The sequence below is a fragment of the Peromyscus eremicus genome, chromosome 6 (assembly GCF_949786415.1).
Source record: "Peromyscus eremicus chromosome 6, PerEre_H2_v1, whole genome shotgun sequence".
NCBI lineage: Eukaryota > Metazoa > Chordata > Mammalia > Rodentia > Cricetidae > Peromyscus > Peromyscus eremicus.
This window is the reverse complement of record NC_081421.1, coordinates 62,803,814-62,825,364: the sequence shown is the minus strand read 5'-3', so window position 1 is coordinate 62,825,364 and position 21,551 is coordinate 62,803,814. Positions and strand designations below refer to the sequence as shown.

General features: G+C 51.1%; 2 protein-coding genes across 2 annotated transcripts; one reads left to right on the top strand and one right to left on the bottom strand.

Annotated features, from left to right (window-relative positions):
- Nucleotides 1-904: 904 nt before the first annotated feature.
- Nucleotides 905-16,975, bottom strand: Ubqln4 (ubiquilin 4). The gene is made up of 11 exons (XM_059265617.1): nucleotides 16,803-16,975; nucleotides 15,339-15,490; nucleotides 14,803-15,002; nucleotides 14,017-14,279; nucleotides 11,046-11,204; nucleotides 7,202-7,427; nucleotides 6,012-6,151; nucleotides 5,293-5,376; nucleotides 5,081-5,196; nucleotides 4,570-4,756; nucleotides 905-1,910 (listed from the first exon to the last, which is right to left on the bottom strand). The coding sequence occupies exons 1-11, from the start codon at nucleotides 16,908-16,910 to the stop codon at nucleotides 1,758-1,760; spliced, it is 1,788 nt and encodes a 595-aa protein (XP_059121600.1). The 5' UTR covers nucleotides 16,911-16,975; the 3' UTR covers nucleotides 905-1,757.
- Nucleotides 16,976-17,828: 853 nt separating this feature from the next.
- Lamtor2 (late endosomal/lysosomal adaptor, MAPK and MTOR activator 2) lies at nucleotides 17,829-20,528 on the top strand. The gene is made up of 4 exons (XM_059264791.1): nucleotides 17,829-17,913; nucleotides 18,215-18,377; nucleotides 20,002-20,091; nucleotides 20,340-20,528. The coding sequence occupies exons 1-4, from the start codon at nucleotides 17,846-17,848 to the stop codon at nucleotides 20,394-20,396; spliced, it is 378 nt and encodes a 125-aa protein (XP_059120774.1). The 5' UTR covers nucleotides 17,829-17,845; the 3' UTR covers nucleotides 20,397-20,528.
- The last annotated feature ends 1,023 nt before the right edge of the window (nucleotides 20,529-21,551 follow it).

Genomic DNA, 21,551 nt, shown 5'->3' with positions numbered 1-21,551 from the left:
ACCAGACTCTACTCACAGCTTCATTGCACAGAAGATAAGGCAAGTGTGGGAGCCCAGCCTACAGTCCCATCACTTGAACCCCGGGCCGGAGGGCTGCTGCACGTTCTAGGCCAGCCTGGGCTACAGCGGCACCTTCTCAGAACACCAAAACTCAAGACAGGCAGTGACCTTGTCTTCAGCCCGATTCCTCCCTCAGAAAACTACCACCACCACCATCAATGTACTCTCACAACAAAAATCATTTATTTACAAAGGCCAGGGTGGGTGTTGGGAGTAAGAGAAAAGGGCAGGCATGTCTGAGCTGCTTGGGATCCCTCCCACCTGGAGCAGGATTGCTCTTCTTACCTCTATCTCTCAGCCAGGGGTCCTCCAAGTAGCTGAACCACACGGCTTTCAGCACATTCTCTGCCGTGTGGTCCAGCTAAGCCCAATTCCATATTAAAGGCATCACCATCTCACCCCTTCTAAAGAACTTTCTGGCCTAGATGGAGCTGGCAAGGAATTGAAAGGCAGGAGCTCTGGAAGAGAAACCTCACTTTTTTCACCAAGAGTAATGGTGGCAAGGGTATCAGTCAGAGCCATTGTCTTTAGAATTACCCAATATGCTTTTTGGTTACCAAACACCCAGAGGCCCAGGAGACCCAGCTCTCCCTCCCAGTGCTCTATTCCTCCACTAGGCTGGCCCTTGTACCCACTCATCTCTGTTGACAAAGTAGTGAACCAGAAACCAACAAAGAACACACACCTCCCAACTTGCATGAACGCACATGTGTGCATATATACTAATTCTCCATACTGCTGAGAAAGATCCAATCCCCAGCATAACTTCTGGGGAGCAGAGCTCAAAGTACCAGAGCCTGAAGATACAGGTAGGTCCTGGGTTCATGGAAACATGTAAGTGTGTGTGCGCACGCCACACACGTTGGAGACCATGGAAACCTGATTCCTTGTGGGTCACACTGCTCAGATTTGTTAAGCTCCTTTCTTCAAAATTCCACCAATCTTTCTTCTGTCAGGCCCGGGCCTGGGTTCTCCAACCTGAAATCTATTGGTTTTTCTAGACCCAACTGTCAATTCGCCTTCTGAGCCTTCAGCTCAGGCTGTCTCCTCCAGTCCCTGCTTCCAGGAACTCTCAGCTCTTGCTCTTCAGCACCAGCCTCTGCTGGTCTTGTCTGTTCTTGGTAATCCTGCCCAGACTGCCTGCGCATGGCTCTCTTTGGGCAAGAGGACAGGTATCTTTCTTAGAGTCCCAAAGGGCCCATGAGAAAATGCTGGATGAATTTGCAGAATGGGGCAGAGAAAGAAAACTACAGCATTTCATCAGTTCCTCTCCAGAGAGTGAAATTCAAACACTGGTTGGGCTGAGGGAGGGGAAGGAAGAGAGTAAGAGTGAATGTAAGGCAAGCTAAACCCTAGTGGTACCGATGGAAGACTTCCGGTAAGCCAGACGGGGGTCCTCCTCTCAGACCCTGGGAGAAGGCTGAACATTGCCAACGGACTTGTGGGCAAGGAGGTGGGCCCAACTGACACAACTGTGTCAAACTAAAGAGCTCTGCTCAGAGGACCAGGAGAGAAGATTTCATAAAACAGCAACAAAATCAAAATCCTTGGACAGAGCTACGGTTGGGCCCATCCTCCGGAGTCACCCTGCTGTTGGTGGAGGTCAAAGAAGACAGGGCTACAGAAGGTAGGGCTGGACAGAGGAGCCAGAGGCTGGCGCTGAGAGGTGGGGAGGGCAGGAGGCACGGGCCACGCGATCAGGAGAGCTGGGACCCCAGGAGTCTCTCGATAGCCGCGTTGATGTCCCCTCCTGTGGCAATCAGGGCCTGGAGGTTGGCCTCACGGTTGACAAAGCCCATGGAGTTGAGCTGCTCCAGCTGCTGCTGAAATCTCACTTCCGGCATCGGCACCTGGAGGAGGCAGGCCTTGGCTAGTGGGCATGGACCCATTCTAGGGCTAGCCCCCTTCTTCCTTCCTTCCTTTCTGAGAACGTCTTGCTATGCAGCCCAGGCTGGCCTAGAACAGTGCTGGGATTGCCCGCACATAACACCGTGCCTGTCTCCTAGAGGGACAGTTGGAATTTGAGAGTTTCCGGAACACCAGTCGGTCCCTAATACCCCCATGGCCAAAGATGGCCCTTCTAGCTACATGTGCTTGGTGTGAGAAAAAGTGAGCTGCAGACGAAGGTCAGGGAACCTAGTTCTCAAGTTAGCAAATAACTATAACAATAAAACAGACGATACTTTTGTTTCTTTGTTTTTGTTTTTCGAGACAGGGTTTCTCTGTGTAGCTTTGGAGCCTGTCCTGGATCTCACTCTGTAGACCAGGTTGGCCTTGTCGAACTCACAGAGATCCGCCTGCCTCTGCCTCCCGAGTGCTGGGATTAAATTCGTGTGCCACCGCCGAACAGAGACAGATGATGTTTTTGTTAATCTTCCCAAGTCCCCGGTAGGCCTGTGTCAGCTTGTTCCCAAATGCTCTCCAGAAGATGTTAATACATGCTTCAAAAGACTAATGCTCAGTGGTTAAGAGCACTGGCTGCTCTTCCTGAGGACCTGGGTTTGATTCTAGTACCTACATGGTGGCTCACAACTGTCTGTAACTTTAGTTTCCAGGGACCTGATACTTCTGGTCTCTGCGCACTAGGTGCACACTTGATGCCCAGACACACATGCAGACAAAACCTTCATAGATATAAAGTAAAATAAATAATCTGAAGAAAAGGCTAATGCTGGGTTGGGCATGTAGCTCAGTGGCAGAGCCCTTGCCTACTATGTGCAAGCCTCCGGGTTTGATCCGTAACACCAAACACACACACACACACACACACACACACACACACACACACACACACACAGCCCAGAGCTCTACAGTCAAATATGCTAAATGCTAATCATGCCCCTCCTGACAGTCTTCGGAACTACTACCATAGTAAAGGTCAGAGAAGGGCCCAGGAAGAAAAGAACCTGCTTAAGGTTTTTAACCTGCCAGTAAACACAATTAACAAAAAGACACATTTTTTTTTCAACATACTCCTATAAATATCTCTTGGAAATGTTTTGCTGTGGAATATTTGTACTGTGTGAAGATGTATTGCTGTGATTGGTGTAATAAAAAGCTGAACAGCTGATAGCTAGGCAGGAGGTATAGGTAGGACTTCCGGGCAGAGAGAGAACTCTGGGAAGAAGAAAGGCAGAGTTGTGAGCTAGACACAGAGAAGAAACAGGAGGTGCAAGATGAAAGAGAGGTAATGCCACATAGCAAAACGTGGATTAATTTAAGTTATAAGAGCTAGTTGGGACAAGCCTAAGCTAAAGGCCAGGCTTTTATAATTAATAATAAGTTTTCGTGTCGTTATTTGTGAGCTGGCAGCCCAAAAAAAGTCTGACTACAATGTTTTCCCATGGGATGTTTGGGAAGCATGAGTCTTGATCATGACCAAGATCCAGAAAAAGGAAGGCTGTTGTGAAATATTTGTTTACACTGTAAAGATGTATATCTGTCTAAGGCACCTTCTGATTGGTTTAATAAAGAGCTAAATGGCCAATAGCTAGGCAGAAGAGACTAGGTGGGACTTCTGGGCAGAGAGAGAGAGAAGCGGGGAGGAGGAATCTAGGCGTGCAATTTTGCCATCAAACTTGGAGCAAGTTGGATATGCCATACTAAGAAGAGGTAACCAAGCCATGTGGCAGACTGTCGATTAATATGAATGGGTTAATTTAAGTTATAAGAGGTAGTTGGGGCCAGGCGGTGGTGGCGCACACCTTTAATCCTCTGTGAGTTCAAGGCCAGCCTGGGCTACAGAGTGAGTTCCAGGAAAGGCACAAAGCTACACAGAGAAACCCTGTCTCAAAAAAGGTAGTTGAGGAAAAGCCTAAGCTAGGGCCAAGCTTTCATAATTACGTCTCCGGGTCATGATTTTCAGGCTGGTGGTCCAAAGATAGCCCAACAAGGAAGCTTGCTATGGAAGGCTGGTGTCCACTGCCCACCTGACTAGGGATAGTTGCCGAGGACCACACAAGCCCTATAGTGTCAGAGGCCTTCCCAGTGCCATGCTGATGTTACTCAGTCACAGACTCTGTACTGGATGTGCCCTGGAGATCAACCTGGCCCAGCTCTCTTAGCGTTTTACACAAACGTTTGTAGAATTTCCAGAAGCGTCACAGAGGTCATACCCCAAGTCATCTCTGGGGCCTAAGACTCCGCCCTTTACTCTCATCATCTACCAGCTATGTAAGTGAGCAGCTGGCCTCTTTGCTCTCAGTTTCCCCATCCCTAACATACTGATACTGTGACAGTCCCCCGAGGCTGTTGGGAACGGGGTAAACGACTCTCCTAGACAGAGCATTCAGCATGGTACCAAGCATGTGCTGAGTGCTGTCACTACTCTTACCCTACTTTAAAGCTATAGAAACTGAACTTGGGGACATATGGTAACCTGCCCAAAGCTAATGAGTGGCAGACCAGGCCCTGAAGCCAAGCTGGCCTCCTGAAGAGCCTGTCCTGCTGCCTCTGCTCCAGTACTGCTCTTGATGCTCCTCAAGACGGGTGGGTTGCTGCCCTGGATACCTGTGAGTTTCCACTTCCGGCCAAAAGCTGGATCATCTGCTGCATGAGTTGTTGCTGGGCACTGGAACCCGCTGTGGTTGGAGACGTGGCTGGTATGCCTGGGGAGGAGGTGGGGGCCTCGGCTGCAGACCCAGAGTTGCTGCCTGCCAGGGGTACAGGGGTCCGGGATGTCCCAAAGGAGCCAAGGCTGGAGGGAGGGAAAGAACAAGAGTTAGGAGACAGCAGTTCAGAACAGGATGGGAAATGGACATGGAGAAACATGCTTGTAACCTCAGCACTTGAGGCTAGCTTAGGCTACGAAAGAGAGACTTAGTCTGGAAGAAAAAGGAAAAGAAAAGAATGGAAATGTGAGATCAGAAGGAAAAGCAGTCAGAACAAAACAGGAAAGCAGACCCAGCCCAAGGAACAATGGTGCAATGGTGTGTGTGTGTGTGTGTGTGTGTGTGTGTGTGTAAGATAGATAGATAGACAGGATAGAGAGCGAACCTTAACGCCCACCAACCGTCCTTACCTGGGTACCAGCCCAGGGGCTTCAGTCTGTAGGGTCTGCAGGCCCTGTTGGATCTGCAGCAGGGCCTGCATGGCCCGGGGATTGGTGAGGATGGACAGAGACTCTGGGTTCTGCATCTGTTGGGAAAGCGCCAGTCAGCCCCGGCCCCAGCCCGTCCACCACCTTCACTTCCAGTCATTCACTCCCGGGTCCCCTCTACGACCTTCACTCACCTGCTGCAGAAACACGGGGAGCTGCAGACGGAGCTGCTCCTGAAGTTGTGGATTTCCCGCAAACAGCGGCACATTCACCATCATCTGCCAGAGGGAAGGGAGCAGGGGAGGCCTGGGCCGCCCTACCCCGAGGAGCCCCCCAGCCTCAGACCCTCCTCAGCACTCCGACCACTGCAGGAGATCTCACCAGCATTTCTCCAAAGTCCATGTGGGGCATGGAAGAAAGGGACCCGTGTGCTGAGCAGGGGTCACACTGCCCAGGCTTGTCTGAAAGTTACCTGAACTACCACTTCAGGGACACAGTACCTCCTATGTGCCATGCCATCATCCATCCCAGGGGGAGCTATTGTTGCTACCAGTTTTTGTTGTTTTCGTTTTTAATTTATTTTATTAAATAAAATTTAATTGGTGTGAAGGTGTCAGATTCCCTGGAACTGGAGTTACAGACAGTTGTGAGCCGCCATGTGGGTGCTGGGAATTGAACTCAGGACCTCTGGAAGAGCAACCAGTGCTCTTAACCACTGAGCCATCTCTCCAGCCCCTGTTGCTACCATTTGCAGAGGAGATCCGGAGGTGAAGTAGCTTGCTTAGCCCCCAAAGCTGTGAAGTAGCAGGATGTGGAGTAGGAACCTAGGCAGCCTGGCCCCAGAGTGCTTCAACTGCCCCTGCAAACTATTCCCTCGTGGGGAACCCTTTCCCCAGCAGCACTTCCCTCTTACCTGAGCAGCGAAGTCAGGGTTCTGGGCGAGCGTCTGCATCATGCTGCGCATGTAAGGGGCCGAGATCACATTCTGCATCAGCTGGGGGTTTTCAGAGATTTGCTGGAGGAGCGCCTGCATTTCTGGGCTGTTGAACATCCCTAAAACAAAGAGGGATAAACAAACAGGAAGAAAGGGGTCCACATGGAAACCAGATACCTCATTTCGTCTACCTTACTTCACTGAGTGGTCAGGAAACAGAAGCTACAGTCAAATAGGCATCCAAATGCATGGCACGGGTCCAGGCGCTCCGGACTCTAAAGTCAGCTTACACTGCCTTATCCTGGGCCTGGCCCATCAACCTGGCTAAAGGCTAACTGGCTAGAAACCAAGTCTGAGTTACCCACGTCCCTCTGGACTGCGCCTGCCCCAAGCTCAGACACAGTGTGAGCTGGAAAGAACTAAACGCCATGGAGAGCAATGGCTTTTAAACCTGCCTTAGCAGCAGAGGCCTGCTTCTCAAGCCAAATCCCACTCAGGTAAGGTAAGGGAGCGGCTGAAGCCAGAGCAGGAGACATGGAGCTGGCTCGCATTTGTCCTTCCATCTCCTGGAGATGGTCCGGATCCCCCAACACTTAGGAATAGTGTTTAAACCACAGACCAAGAGCTAGTCCTCCCTTAATAAATAAGGGAACGGAAGCACACTAAGGGGAAAAGACTTCCCAATTAAAGTATCTCCCAGAGAAATCAGGGAATCTACCAAAGGATCTCCCAGAGCTATGTGTCCTGTCACAGCCCTGGGGCTTAGCAGTGTGCAGCCTGCATTTGTACACACGATAACCTGCACATCTTTCTCTGACATCACATCTGCCTGTCCGTGGATGTGTTCTGATTCTTCTGAACCCTTCCCTCTCATCCGCATCTCCCACTCTGCCCCATTTACACTGGATGCTACCAGAAGTATTCATGGAGCTGGGAGGCGTGGCCTGGTTTACTCGTGAGCTGTTACTTAGGTCCCTGCCAGGGACATGACCAGAGCAAACCTTCCTCCTCTGAGGGGCAGGGCCGCTGCCCCCGCTGAGCCCTGCTGTAGCTTTAACTCAATCTCACCTGTTTTCAACACACTGAAGCAGTGTGAACCCCACTCAGTGCTGGGGCAGAGGGGCTGCCCTGGTGTGACCCCACTAATCTCCTTCCACCCTAAGACATACCTGACCCCAGGCTAGCCGCATTGATCCCAAAGGGGTTCGAGACTGTCGGGTGCACCTGGCTGGTCCCCGATCCTCCGGTGCCCTCCCCACCGGACCCGGGGGCCTGGGAGGTGGGGGGCGAGGGGCTCCAGGGGTTAGGGAGGGGCTCTCGATTCTCAGTCCGAAGAGGCTGGGAGGATGAGCTGTCGGAGTTCCCGGCCAGGGAAGAGAAGGGATTGTTGCCAAACTGAGAGGAGGGAAAGGTTCCGGGTTAAGGACTGAAACAGATCAGGGACAAGGGAGAGGCTCCCTCTGCTCACACCTAGGAGCCTCCCCTCCCCGGGGAAAGGGGAGACACATCAGACATCCTCCTCTACGCTGTTCCCCAAGCACTAGCTCTACCATCACCTGAGCCTGCAGGGGCAACCTGCTGAAGCTAGTGACTGGCAGCCAAAGCCCTCGGATGCCACTTCCCTCGCCTGTGCCCAGTGTGGGCCTCTGCTATGGGCTCTGTGACCCGAGACTTTCGCATGCATCTTTCCTGGGCTGTAATGACGGAGTTTTGCTCTTGGAGTAGTTAGGGGGCAGAGACCAGGTCGGATTCCCCCTTTCACCCCGGCCTCGACACTAGTAGGTGCTCAGTAAGGGATGGCTAGCTTCGTGGTTGCAGGCTGTCAGACTTGGCTAATTGGACCCCCATCTGTCCCCAGCTCCTGCTTCCCCAGCCACCTTGGCCTAATCCTAAACCCCAGAACTCTCTTCCTCGGGCCCCTGAGAGGCATGTGAGCCATCTAGGCAAGTCACGATGGAGCCCCAGGGGAGCAGAGCTCTGGCTAAGGATTCCCTGGAGGTTTTCTCCTTCCCTGTCCTTTGGGTGGATCCTCAGTCTATCTCCCATGCTCCCAGAGAATACTCGGGACTGTATCTCATCAGATGGCATGTTACCCAAAGGTAACACCAAACCTCCTCCCTCCATCCCTCCAGCAACCAGGACAGAGGTCTCTCCAGGGACCTGTACGCCACGGCCCATGTGTGCTAGGCAGCTCTGGACCCTCCCTCACTTGCTCGATTTCAGAGGCTCTCTTAAGATCTTGAAGCAAGAGGGAGATAGCTGAGCAGCTTAGCCCTTCTCACCGTTCCTGTTACTCAAAGTGGGTCACTGGATCTGGGCGACCAATCATCTACCCTGAGCTGTGGATCATGGGATCTTGGCGGACCAATCATCTCCTCTGAGCTGAGGATCCTTGGCTTCAACAGATGCCTGTTTAGATAGGCAGCTGGCCTCACAAACCATAGTTTCAGTCATGGCTGCCACTTCAGATTTCCCATCCCTGTAATCTGCCTGAGTCTCCACCATTTCTAGTCCTTAATTGGTTCTGTTCTTCCTGGTACACCTACAGACTAAATCTTTCCCAGAACTACCAGTCACTACCCACTATTAACTGAGCACCTACTATATGCCTTGGCACATTTATTCTAATATAATATCCATCTATACGTCAGTTCTCAAAAATGTGGCCCTATGACCCCTGTTAAGATTAGAAAGTTTTCACAACTCTACAAAATGTCAATTTGCTCTTTTTACTTACTCACTTAAGAAAGCTATGTAGCAGGGGACGTTCAATGGAATGAATACAGACCTGAGAAGCTCACTGTCTTACAGCACCAGACACTGAAGATATCTGCATAAGGCCACACTTTCTTCTAAGTTTCTCGCCACGCCCAGACTTCAGTTTTAATTTCTGGCAGTGAATATTTTTTTGTTTTGTTTTGTTTTTCAAGACAGGGTTTCTCTGTGTAGCTTTGCGTCTTGCCTGGAACTCACTCTGTAGACCAGGCTGGCCTCGAAATTCACAGAGATCTTCCTGCCTCTGCCTCCAGAGTGCTTGGATTAAAGGCATGCGCCACCACCGCCCTGCTCTGGCAGTGAATATTGAAAGGTCCAACGCACAAAAACAAAGTTTTTTAGGGGCCCTCTGCAACTTTTGTATGTTTGTTTTTTTATAGTCTCTTATAGCCCAGGCTAGCCTTGAACTTTTGATCCTCCTACTTCTATCTCTAGAGTAATGGGATTACAGGGATGAATGGATCTTTTTTGGGGGAAAGGGGGGACAGGACAGTGTGTCACCTATAGGCCTAGCTGGCCTGGAACTTGTCTTGTAGACCAGACTAGCCTCAAACCTAGTGATTCTCCTACCTCTGCCTTTTGAAAGCTAGGATTCCAGGTGTATACTCCACGTTCAGCTTATTCTCTGTAATTTTTTATAATATAATTGGGTCCTGAGACCAATTCTACAATAGTAGTGTGAGAGCTACTGCTATAATGGATGACCTCTACTGTGACAATGACAGAGTAAGGTTCAGGGAGAGATCACTTAAAATCACACTGCTAGAAAATGGCAAAGCTGATATATGAACCCAGGTTTGTGGATGCCAAATGTTTTATTCTTTTAGCTTTACTGTGGGTGCTCAGAATTAGCTGGAGTGCTTGTTGTCTTTCTCAACTATTCAATTTAGTTTTGTTTTGGAGACAGGATATCATGTTTCTCAAGTTGGCCTTGAACTTGATATGTAGTTGAGGATGACCATGACCTCTGGATCCTCCTGAGTGCTGGGATTACAGAAGCACACTACCATGCTCAGGTTTTGTGTTGGTGGGCTCAAACCCAGGGCCTGTGCCTGTGCGTGTCAGACAAGTAATCTACCAACTGAGCTACTTTATTTATTTATTTATTCATTTGAGACAGAATTCATGTAGTTAGGCTGGCCTTGAACGTCAGATCTTCCTAAATGCTAGGACTATAGATATGGGATACCGTACCTCATATTCATAAGCTGTTTTTTTTTTTCTTTTTGGTGGTGCTAGGACTTGACCCTAGGCCTCACACACAGGCAAGCGCTCCACCAGTGAACAATATTCTCTACACATTAAACATTTTAAAAAGTGCACAATCCTGGAGATGCCTGGAGCAATGGCTGCTCTGCCAGGGGGTCTGAGTTTGTTTCTTAGCACCCACATGGTGGTTCAGAACCATCTCTAACTCTAGTTTCAGAGGATCTGACCCCTTCTTCTGGCCTCCACAGGCACCGCATGCACAAATATATATGTAGGCAAAACATCCATACATATAAAATAAAAATACGTTTTTTTTTTTTTTTTTTTTTGAACTGCATAATCCCATTGACCGGGATGACACACCCCAGCACATGAGGGACACTGACGGGGGGGGATTTTAAGTTCTGGAATGCCCTGAGCTATACAGTGAAACCTTGTCTGAAAATATAAAAAGAAAAACAAGGGTTCAGTGAGCATTTCGTTGCCGCAGAAGCAGGTGGATCTCTATGAGTCAGAGGCCAACCTGTTATACATGGAGAGTTCCAGGCCAGCCAGGGCTACATAATGAGATCTGTCTCAAAAACAAAAACAAGCGAGACAAAACAAAAGCCTGGAGAGACTGACCAGGTAAGTAGTCCTAAGTATGGTCTGGAACCTCGTTATTACAGTTTGCCCAAGTGATTCTGATAAAGATGAACCACGGGTTATATCTGAGATACACTGACCAGGGTTGGTTAACTTTAGACCCCAAGTCAGTACCCCCCCTTTGAGCCCCTGGTGTACGAGTTTATCAGAACAATGTCACATCCCTTGGACACCATCTTACCAACCTCCCTAGGGGCCCCGTTATATTCTGCCCTCATCAAGATGGCTGTCACTGGATCTGCACTTGAAAGGAAATGCCTTCAAGCAAAGGTCCACCCCACAGGAGACTGGGCAGGTGACCCAGAAGGTACTGGGGCATGCTTAGGTTGGAGTAGGGAATCCTGAACCCAGCTAGCCCTCCCGTTGCTCGCCTCCTGGTCCCACCTGTTCCCGGGCAGCAGTGAACATGGGCTCCTGGATGTCAGTGTACATGCGGCGGAGAGCATTATACCCTCCAGGGACACTTTCCAAGTTGCTGAGGGCCCGGTCCTGGTTCCGCATCATTTCTTGCATCATGGCTGGGTTCCGAGCAAGCTCCATTGTCTGGTGAAGAGAAAAATATGAGGTGGACCCTGGAATCAGAGGAACACCAAGCTAGGAAAAGGGACCTGAGGAGGGAGTCTACATGAGGAATGCAGGAACCACCCAACAGTGGCAGGGAGAACAGCAATCCAGACCCCCTTCCTCCTACAATCTCGACTTCATCCCTGCCTCTCCGTGGTTATTTTGGTTCGGCTCTTTCAAATGGAGGGATGGTGTTCCCAGATGGGGCTAGGCAGCAGTTTCCTTTTCTTGGGCTCAGAGGATCCACAGAAGTGACAGAGTGTAAGAAAATGGGACCCAGGTTTTTTTCCCCTGCCTAGAACTATACCTGCTCCATCATGGTGACGCAATAATTACTTATTGGGTGATAGATTACAGGATGAGAGATCAGAGTCCTGTGAGGCTAGGTTTATCAGTCCAGGAAGGTGTCTCAGAGGACAGGAACGGACTTGGGGAGAAGATGGCAGTCCAAGGAACAGGAATAAGTAGCTTGCTGGCTTCCTCATGCCATCCCTGAGGCAGAGTGACGCAGACAGCAGCTACATCACTAGAATGAAGTCACACCATTTCCACAATAACCGTCCCAGGCAAGCATTCCTCTCTGTCTTTTGTAGATATGAAAATGGGGTCAGAGAGGACCACAGACCTATTGTCCTCTACATACAGAAGTTAATCATGCAGACAGGTTTCTAGGCCAGGTCTCACCAAAACCACGCTGTGAGTCCTGGTAAATCAAACTGGGTAGGGAAAGGATTCAGACTGGCCACACTTTAACCCCACTTCCCGCTCTTCAGCCAAACTGAACCCTCCGCAACACCGAGGAGGAGGGCTCTCTTCTCCAGAGCTGCTGTCTGTGTCACTCTGCCTCAGGGATGGCGTGAGGAAGCCAGCTACTAATTCCTGTTCCTTAGACTGCTTTCTTCTCCCCCAAATCTGTTCCTGTCCTCTGAGACACCTTCCTAGACCGATAGGCCTAGTCTCACGGGACTCCGATCTCTCATCCTATAACCTATCATCCAGTAAGTATTGATTGAGTCACCACTATGGAAGCAGTACATTTCTAGGCAGGAAAAAAAATACCCAAACACTCAAAAAGTCCTTATATCATTTAAAAAAAAAAAAAAGCCATGGCCATGTGGTGGTGAACACCTTTGATCCTAGTACTCAGGAGGCAAAAGTAGGCAGATCTCTTGTGAGTCTGAGGCTAGCCTAGTCTATATAGTGAGAGCCTGTCTCAAAATAACCAACTAAGGGGCTGGAGAAATGGCTCAGAGGTTAAGAGCACTGGCTGCTCTTCCAAAGGTCCTGAGTTCAATTCTCAGCAACCACATGGTGGCTCACAACCATCTGTAATGAGATCTGGCGCCCTCTTCTGGCCTGCAGGGATATGTGCAGGCGGAACACCTTATACATAATAAATAAAAGAATAAACTATCTTTAAAAAAATATTAAAAAAAATAACCAACTAATTGAAAAAACAATTTCAAAACCTTAATCTTTCAGAGAGTTACCGGCCAGTGAATCAGACTCTGGTCTCCACACCCCTGATGGCAAGAACATCTACCCTGTCTTCTAGTAAATAGTCTTCAGAAAATAGTCTCCAGCTGGGCTAGTGGCACATGCCTTTAATTCCAGCACTCAGGAGGCAGGGGCAGGTGGATCTCTGTCAAGGTCAGCCTGGTCTACAGAGTGAGTTTCAGGACAGCCAGGACTATACAGAGAAACCCTGTTTTGAAAAACCGAAAGAGAAAAAAAGAAAAGAAAATGATCTCCACTGGGTGTTCTCCGTTGGGTGTGTCTAGCCACAGTGTTTCCAAACATGGTTTTGGCCTTTTCTTTGGGGTTTCTTGGTCTTGAACATTATTTTTCTTTTTTTTTTTTCTTTTTTTTTTTTGGGTTTTTCGAGACAGGGTTTCTCTGTGTAGCTTTGCGCCTTTTCCTGGAACTCACTTGGTAGCCCAGGCTGGCCTCGAACTCACAGAGATCCGCCTGGCTCTGCCTCCCGAGTGCTGGGATTAAAGGCGTGCGCCGCCAACGCCCGGTGAACATTATTTTTCTTTCCTTGGTTCATCCACTGTCTTCCTTTGGTTCTTAGCTCAGTGACACTTCTAGAAGACATTCTATAAACTCCAGAGTAGGGTCAGAAGCCGAATTCCTATTAGGTTCCTAGGAGATTCTGGGATTATCCTTAGGGGATCACTAGTCACACATATTCAGCTGGAACCTCCAGCTCACTCCTGGCTTGATCCATTAAGCCCCATCCATTCCTCTCTCTCCAAACCCCACCCACTCAGAGAATCTCCAACAAAGAAAAGGCGCCAAAAAGCCCAGTTTCGCATTCTGGGCGGCTATGGCGGCTCCTTCCCTGAAGTTGCCAGGAGCCTAAGACCCCGCCTAAAGCGGTCAGCATTTGACCATACTTGGACACAAACCCAGCTTGTGGAGGACACATCATCACCCCTCACCTCCAGGGTATATAACTGCTTTAGTTCGGCTAAATCTCTGGGGCTGAAGGACTCACTGGGGAATTGCTTTGCTCAAATACACCTGTTCTTTTGCTTTTTCAATTGGCCTTGATCTGGCTTACTGCATCGGCAGAGAAACCTACTATCACGTTACAGAGAAAACCTATTAATTTGGTGTTGCCTGCATATCTGTCCCACTTCCCTTAGAGACAAGGAGTTCCTGGCCTATGTCCATTCATCACTGTATCAAGTATTCAAAATATAGCTGTTGAGTTGAATGAACAAATAATAAGCTCAAAATGGCTGACACCGGATTCCTCCCTCCTCCAGCCTTGTCGCATACCCACCTGCCTCATGAGCTCCGGGTTGTTGAGCATGTGGCTGATCTCGGGGTTCCTCTCCATCAGCTGCTGCATCTGGGGGTTAGCCATGATCATGTGGCGCATCAGGTCAGGGTTTGACATCATATCCTGGACCAAGGGGTTCTCCATGATCTGTGACAGCATCTCAGGGTTGGACATGAGCTGTCTCTGCATCTGCTGCTGCAGCTCCATGAAGTTGGCAGAACCCAGGCCCAGGCTGCCTAGGCCAAGGATGCCCCCGAAGCCAGCTGTGGGAAGGAGTAGGGTCAGAGTCTACCTCTCAGGCCCTTCTCAGATCCAGCAGAGCCTGCGAACTTGGCTCTCTAGGATAGCCCCTAATTGCTTCTCACAGGTCCCTCTTGCAATCGCTCCCACAGCTCCAGCAAAGAGGCCTCTATAAAGGCAGAGGCCAAGATGAGCATATCATTGAACAGAGAGAAATGAACCAGCAGCCACCACCTGCTTTTCTCTACTTCTCTCTTCTCCAGGACACTCAACCCCATCTCTCCTTCTGCTCCTGAAATCCTGGAAACCATCATGAACTGCTGCTTACCACCACCACCACCACTACCACCACCACCACCACCACCACCACCACCACCACCACCACCACCACCACCACCACCACCAGCTTGGCTTAATCACCAACATCTGGAAGAGTGTCTACCCCCACTAGACTAGGAGCAGGGGCCACTGTTCTTCTTTATCTTTGTGCACCCCACTTCCCTGCCCAGTAAATACAAGATTATGCTCTCCTCCCCAAAGGCTTACAGAGAATTGACGCAGTAGCACTTGGGGGCCCCTCTGCAGCCACTGGAGAGGGTCCCCCTCCACTGCCAGCATCTGAAGTGGCACTGCCAGAGCCGCAGGGCTGGGCAGGGGCAGCGGGTGAGGCAGGTGTGGTGGAGGGTGCAGAGGCAGAGTCAGGAGTGGATGGGGGAGAAGCAGTAGCGGCCACTGGATCTTGAGCCCTGAGAACAAACAATGGAGACTCCTGGTTGGAGGGAGTACAAGTGGGCGGGTGCTGTGTAGCTGCTCCCAGCTCAAGCCACCCCTGAGCAGCCTTACCCCACCCTTACCCCAGGCCGGCAAGATGGGGGCGGGAGGGGATCCAGGAGAGAGGAATGGTGCCAGTATCACTAGTTTTTAAGGCAATCTGGGAGTGGTCAGTCAGGTTGCCCTAGAGGTACGACCTTATCCACCTGCACCAGGCCTGGCCAACAGCCGTCTACACAGTTGAACAGGTGAGAAAGCAACTGAAGAGAAGTCCCAATTAGGAGCAAGGTCAGTTCCTTTCCCGAACTTACTTCTGAGGGGTCTTGATGACTAGATGGACCGTGAGCCCATCCTTGATCCCATGCTGGTTCAGCGTGTCTCCATCCTTGAGGATCTTGCCTGCGAAGATCAGGACCAGCTGATCCTGCTGAGCCTTAAACCTCCGGGAGATTTCCTCCTTGAACTGTGGTCAAGAGGCAGAGATCACTGGGGAGCCTGCCTGTACCCCACTGCCAGGACTCTGCTCTCCACTCTGCCCCTCTAGCTGCAATAAGCAACAGTGAGGTCTGCTTTTTCCATTGGTTCCATTGATGGTTCTCCTCACCCTAGAAAACCCTGCTGCTATCTACCAGGACCACCCAGTTCTCTGTGAGGGTTAGCACCTGGGCAGCCCTCCTCATCCCAGCTCCTCCAACCAGCCTTGGCCTCGGGCTATCTCTCTCCAGCTTCCTCTTGACTGGCAGTTTCTCTCTGCTTCTCATAACTATAACAAACAGATCCAGCTGTTGAGTGTGTTAGTTACTATCTCCATCTCATTTATTTATTTAGAGGCAAGGTCTCTCTGTGTAGCCCTTACTGCCCTGGAACCTCGGACTCACAGAGGTCCGCCCGCCTCTGCTGGGATTTTAAAGATAAGGATCAGAGAGCAGGTAGGAACTCCGATCTGCATATCAATGTCTCCACTAGACATACTCTCAATAAGAGCTGTGTTCCAATTCAACCCTTCCGGGAGGACTGTAAATTCTTGCATGAGAGCAGTAGTGGTACTAAAGGGTACTCTGGGGTGAGTTAGACTCTCTAGAGTCTATCAGCTCCTCCAAAACACAACACAACACATACTCTAATTATAAACAGTGCACTTGCTAAGCAAAAGATCCCTCTCTTCCAACCAGATGGCCTATCCTAAGCCCCGCCCTGTGTGCAGTCCTGGAGCAGCTCCGAGCAGTGGGGAACAGAGTCAATAGTCCCTCACTCATTCAACATTATTCTGTTGAGCACCTACTGCGCTCAATATATCCTATAGAGCAGAAAACTGAACCACACAACCGTTCCGACTTGTGAGCAGGAAGGACCTGTGCGGGGAGAGAGAGCACCCCCACCACACGGCTCTCCCGGGGGAGCTTAGCTCACTCGGGCCGCACGGTGCCTCGGTGCCTGGAACCTCCACCAGTAACCGCGGCGCACTCTCCCCTCAAGCCTTGGACCCTCGGGGCACCCGCGTGCCAGGTGTCCCTTCCCCAAGCTCCCCCACCACGCCCCCAGCCCCGGTAGCGCTGCCAAACCCGTCCCAACCCGCGCCACGCTCGCCGGACTAGCCCAGGCAGGGCGCCCCCTACCCGCTTCGTCTGCCCTCGCGCTGCCCGGATCCCCGTGGGCTCCGCCCCGGCCGGGGGCCCGTCCCCGCAGCCAGGCCGTCCCCGAGGTCTCCATCTCAGCCCTGACCCCTCCGCGCACGGCTCCCGCCCTCCTCCTCCCTCCAGCGCCAGCCGTCCTACCTCCTTAACCGAGGCTCGATCGCAGATCACGATCTCCTCCTTGTCCTTGGGGGTCTTGACGGTGACCCGAATCTGGGGCCTCGTCTCGGCCCCGCTCGGCTCCGCCATGCCGCCGCCCGGCCGCCCGCCAGCCCGCCCGGCTCCTCCTCCCGGTCCGCCCGGCCCGGCTCGGCTTCGGCGCCTCCAACTCCCCCTCCCGCCCCTCCCCAAGGCTCCGCCGCCCCCTCCGGACAGCCGCAGCCACAGCGCCCCGGGCGGCCTGGGGGGGCACTGCAGCTGGGGCGGCCCAGGGCCGAGCGGGGTCCGCAGCTGCTCGGGCCGATCTTCGCCGGAGCCCCGAGAGGGCGGAAGACTCGGCGATGCCCGCGGCTCCCTCCCGCTCGGGACAAAGGACTTTCTGTTCCGCCGCCTCATCTCCGTCCCCTGGGCTAACTTGGTTTTCTTGGGCGGCGGCATCTCTGCCTGGCCTGGGGTCGCTCCTGGATCTGGACGTTCTTAACGCCTCTGCAGGAAGCGCCGTGACCTCCCGGGAGCCGTCCCGAGGGGGCCATTAAGGACAGTGTCGGAGACCTGGAGTTTGCCTACGTGGCTTCTCTGAGCCCTGGGCGTCAAGACAGCAGTACCGCACAGAACGGTGACTAACATGCAATACTGCTTTGAAAAACGGCCAAGGATGTGCTTAACAAATACAGATCTTTATTATTATTATTGAATTGCGGGTTGACCAGTAGGCGCAAAGGCGCCCTTTTCGTGGAAGGGGTTAAAAGTCCTTCCAATGTTGCCACTGTCCTTGCACTCCCGCTCTTTTCCCCCAGAGCCTCATGGTCGGACTGGAAAGCTGAACTATAGTTCCCAGAAGTCCTTGCGATGTCACGAGAAACTACGATTCCCAGCGCCTTCCGCGCGGGGCGGGGATTGGGCCAGAGCCTCAGTGGAGACTACAACTACCAGGGCGCCTGGTAGCTGGGCTACTGGGCCACCGGAAGCGGCTGGTGGAGAGCAGCTGGCGGTGACTGGGGTTGTCTGGGTTGGGAGACGCAGGCATGCTGCGTCCCAAGGCTTTGACGCAGGTGCTAAGCCAAGCCAACACCGGAGGAGTCCAAAGCACCCTGTGAGTGCACAACAAGGACCCGAGCGGCGAGCACTGGAGTGGGGCGGCGCGCGGCTGCCTGCAGTAGGGGTAGGGAAGGAGCCCCCAGCTAGGAGGAAGCTCGTGATGCGAGCGGTCTTTTCGGAAACCCTGCGTGAGGGCCCCTCTGGGAAAGGGAAGTGGACTAGTGCTTAAGGCATGCTCCGGGATATATTCAGCGCAGATCCTTGCTTCCTAAAAACGCCAGGAGCGGGAATTGGGAAAGGAACCCAGGCTTTTTACTCTTCCTGAGTTTGTCAATGTCCTTCCCCATCCTCGCCAGGCTGCTGAATAACGAGGGATCGTTGCTGGCCTACTCCGGTTATGGGGACACAGATGCCCGGGTCACCGCGGCCATCGCCAGTAACATCTGGGCCGCGTACGACCGGAACGGGAACCAAGCATTTAATGAAGACAATCTCAAATTTATCCTCATGGACTGCATGGTATGGAGTAAAGTAGGCTGACCTCGAACTTGCAGTGATCATCCTGCCTCTGCCTCCTGAATACTGAGGTTGCAGGTGTGCACCACCACACCTTGCTAAATAAGTAAAACATAGATATTAAAAAAGGAGAGTAGGGTGCAGACACATGTGGCGGTCCATCTCACTGAGAGGGTGACATTTGCTAAAAGATTTGAAGGTTGGAGAGAGGAAGGGAATAAGCCATGCATCGATCTGTTGGGAAAATCTCTCTCTCTCTCTCTCTCTCTCTCTCTCTCTCTCTCTCTCTCTCTCTCTCTGGTTTTTTCGAGACATGGTTTCTCTGTGTAGTCCTGGCTGTCCTGAAACTCACTCTGTAGACGAGGCTGGCCTGGAACTCACTGAGAACCACCTGCCTCTGCCTCCCAAGTGCAATTGGGATTAAAGGCGTGCGCCACCACTAGCCGGAGGGAAAATATTTCTTACAGTTCAGGACATGGTGGCTTATGCCTCTAGTCCCAGCACTATATTTCTGACAGAACAGCAATTGCAAAGGGGCCTAGGGCAGAGTGAGTTTGGATAAAGGTCAGTAAGGACGGAGTGTTCCAGAATGGGGAAAAGTAGTAGGGTAGGTCTAAAAAGAAATGCCTGGTTCCCAGCACCCTGGACAGTGATGGTGTGCAGAAGCCAATCAGTTGGTCCCGGGCGGGGTGGGGTGAATGCTCCTCAGATAGCCCTTCATTGTGATTGAGGCAGCCCATTCTTTACACCCCTCCCAAGCATTGCTGACTCTTCCTGGGTACTGAATCTGGGGCTGGTGCCATGGGGCATGGGGCAGAAGCTCCAAAGACATTCACAGCAACCCAGCCATAATGAATGCATTTTAAGGGACAGAGGAGGGAGCTCAGTGGTAGCGCACTTTGGGCTCCTAGGACCCATTCCCAGAAGCACAATTTTTGTTTTTGAGTCAACGCCTGGTATACACATTGATACACTAAAATAAGTTTCATGAAACATCACTTCTCTTACTACAATTTGACGTCTGTCATTTCTTTTTTTTTTTTTTTAAATGTTGATCAACCTTCTTAGTTGATCTTCATTTTGAAAAGCTATACCATGAGAAAAGAGGAGACATGTAAGTTGGGCTGTGGATTTTTTTTGCCATTAAGTTTTTTAGATTTATTTATTTTATTCTGTATGTATGAGAGTTTTGCCCAGGTGTTACATATGGGCACCCTGTGCATGCATGGTGCCCCCAAGGAGGTGCAAAAGAAGGCATCGGATCCCTTGAAGTCTATGGTTGTGAGCACAATGTGGGTATTGGGACTTGAACCCAAGTCTTCTGCAAGAGCAACAAATAAATTGGGTTATTGTTCCCGATCCCTCACTTGTTGAGACAATTCTTGGCATTAGAAGAAAACCCCAGTTTCTGGGAGACTTGGTTCCCCAGAATAACTTGATTAGGAATTGCCTGTGCTGAGGCTGGAATCAGCGTCAGACCCCATGTCTTCAGGGTTAGGCAAAGCTTTCTAAATGAACTTCCTGCTCTGCCAGCCTTGGGAGACAGTCTCTCTAGGCTCAGGGGAGCCCCGGGGAGGTAGGAACTAAAGGTGCTAAGCAGAATGCCTCAATGTATTCTCCCCACTAGGAGGGACGTGTAGCCATTACTCGGGTGGCCAACCTCCTGTTATGTATGTATGCCAAGGAGACTGTAGGCTTCGGAATGCTCAAGGCCAAAGTGAGTACACTCCTGTTCCAACCTTCCTGGGCCCAGCCATAGTGCCTGTTCACTGTGTCCATTCCCTACATGTGCCCCTTTCTGGAGTTCTATCTACTCCGTCCCTGTCTGGGGTGGGCTAAAGAGCAATGGGGTGGGGTGGGGGCTGGCTGGTGACTCAGTGTGGAGTAGGGGGCCAATTTGGGATCCCTCTAAGGGATATAAGCATAAGCCATGCATGGACTGACTTGTGTTTTCTGTCCTTGCAGGCCCAGGCTTTGGTGCAGTACCTGGAGGAGCCCCTCACCCAAGTAGCAGCATCATAGTAATGTGATGGACGCTGGAGTCAGAAGGGATGGAGGTTGGGAGGAGCAGGGCCCTGGAAACACCTACTGGACTGGTTACAGGAAAGTGGGACTTTGGCTTTTTTCCAAATAAATTTCAACTCTTGCCTTGTGTCTCAGCTGCTTTCTTGGATGAAGAGCTCAGGCCTTGGGAAGGAGTGGGGTGGATTACTTAAGAGGATTCCTTATCCTCTGCAAAGGTGGGTTCCCTCATCCCCCATCATCAAATCTCCCAGCAGTTCTTGGCAGGGCTGCCCAGCACAATTGACTTCTCCAGTGCTGGGCTTCATCTAACTCCAGCCACTCAGAACTGATTTTTCTCCCCCACCCACCCCTGACAGGATTTCTTTGTGTAGCCGTGGCTGTCCTAGAACTAGCTCTGTAGACCAGGTTGGCCTGGGGTGACGTCTGCACCATGTGCATGTCGCCAAAGGTCAGAGAAGGGCATCAGGTCTCTCTAGAACCAGTTACAGACAGTTGTTAGACACCATGTAGGTGCTGAGAGCCAAACCTGGGTCTTCTGCAAGAGTAGCCAGTGCTCTTAACTGCTGAGCCTTCTCTCTAGCCCTCAGAGCAGAATCTTATCCACCCTTCAGCAGCACCTTGGAACTGAGCTTGAGGAGCGAAGGCCTGTTTTTGTTGGACACAGAAAATATAGAGCCCTAGAGTTCAATCTGTTCTAGCTTAAGGAGGGAGGAGTGCCCTTAAGCTAGAAACTTTCCTAAGTTTTCATGAACCAGCCAGATCCTCTCTGTAGCATTTGCTTTGTTTTAATTTAAAAAGGAAATTGCGTGTGATCATGCAGATTCTTCACCATTACATTTACTTATTGTATGTGTGCACATGTGTGGGTGGGTGTGTCCCACGGTACAAGTATGGGAGTCAGAAGACAACTTTCATAAGTTGGGTCTCTCCACCGTGTGGGTCTCAAGGAATGAACTCAAAGTGGTCAAACTTGGTAGTATTTGTTCTTTTTTAACAATAATTTATTTATTTTTATTTTATGTGCACTGGTGTTTCGCCTGCATGTATGTCTGTGAGAGTGTCAGATCCTGGAGTTACAGACAGTTGTGAGCTGTCCTGTGGGTGCTGGGAAGTGAACCTGGGTCCTCTGGAAGAGTAGTCAGTGCTCTTAAC

Bases quoted from the DNA above. Each gene is read 5' to 3' on its own strand.
- Lamtor2 (XM_059264791.1), top strand. From the start codon at position 17,846: ATGCTGCGTCCCAAGGCTTTGACGCAGGTGCTAAGCCAAGCCAACACC. The intron at 17,914-18,214 runs GTGAGTGCACAA...CATCCTCGCCAG, and splicing joins GGAGGAGTCCAAAGCACCCT to GCTGCTGAATAACGAGGGAT. The intron at 18,378-20,001 runs GTATGGAGTAAA...TCTCCCCACTAG, and splicing joins TTATCCTCATGGACTGCATG to GAGGGACGTGTAGCCATTAC.
- Ubqln4 (XM_059265617.1), bottom strand. From the start codon at position 16,910: ATGGCGGAGCCGAGCGGGGCCGAGACGAGGCCCCAGATTCGGGTCACC. The intron at 11,205-14,016 runs GTGGGTATGCGA...TCTCTTCACCAG, and splicing joins ACCCGGAGCTCATGAGGCAG to ACAATGGAGCTTGCTCGGAA. The intron at 5,377-6,011 runs GTAAGAGGGAAG...TCCCTCTGGCAG, and splicing joins ACCCTGACTTCGCTGCTCAG to ATGATGGTGAATGTGCCGCT.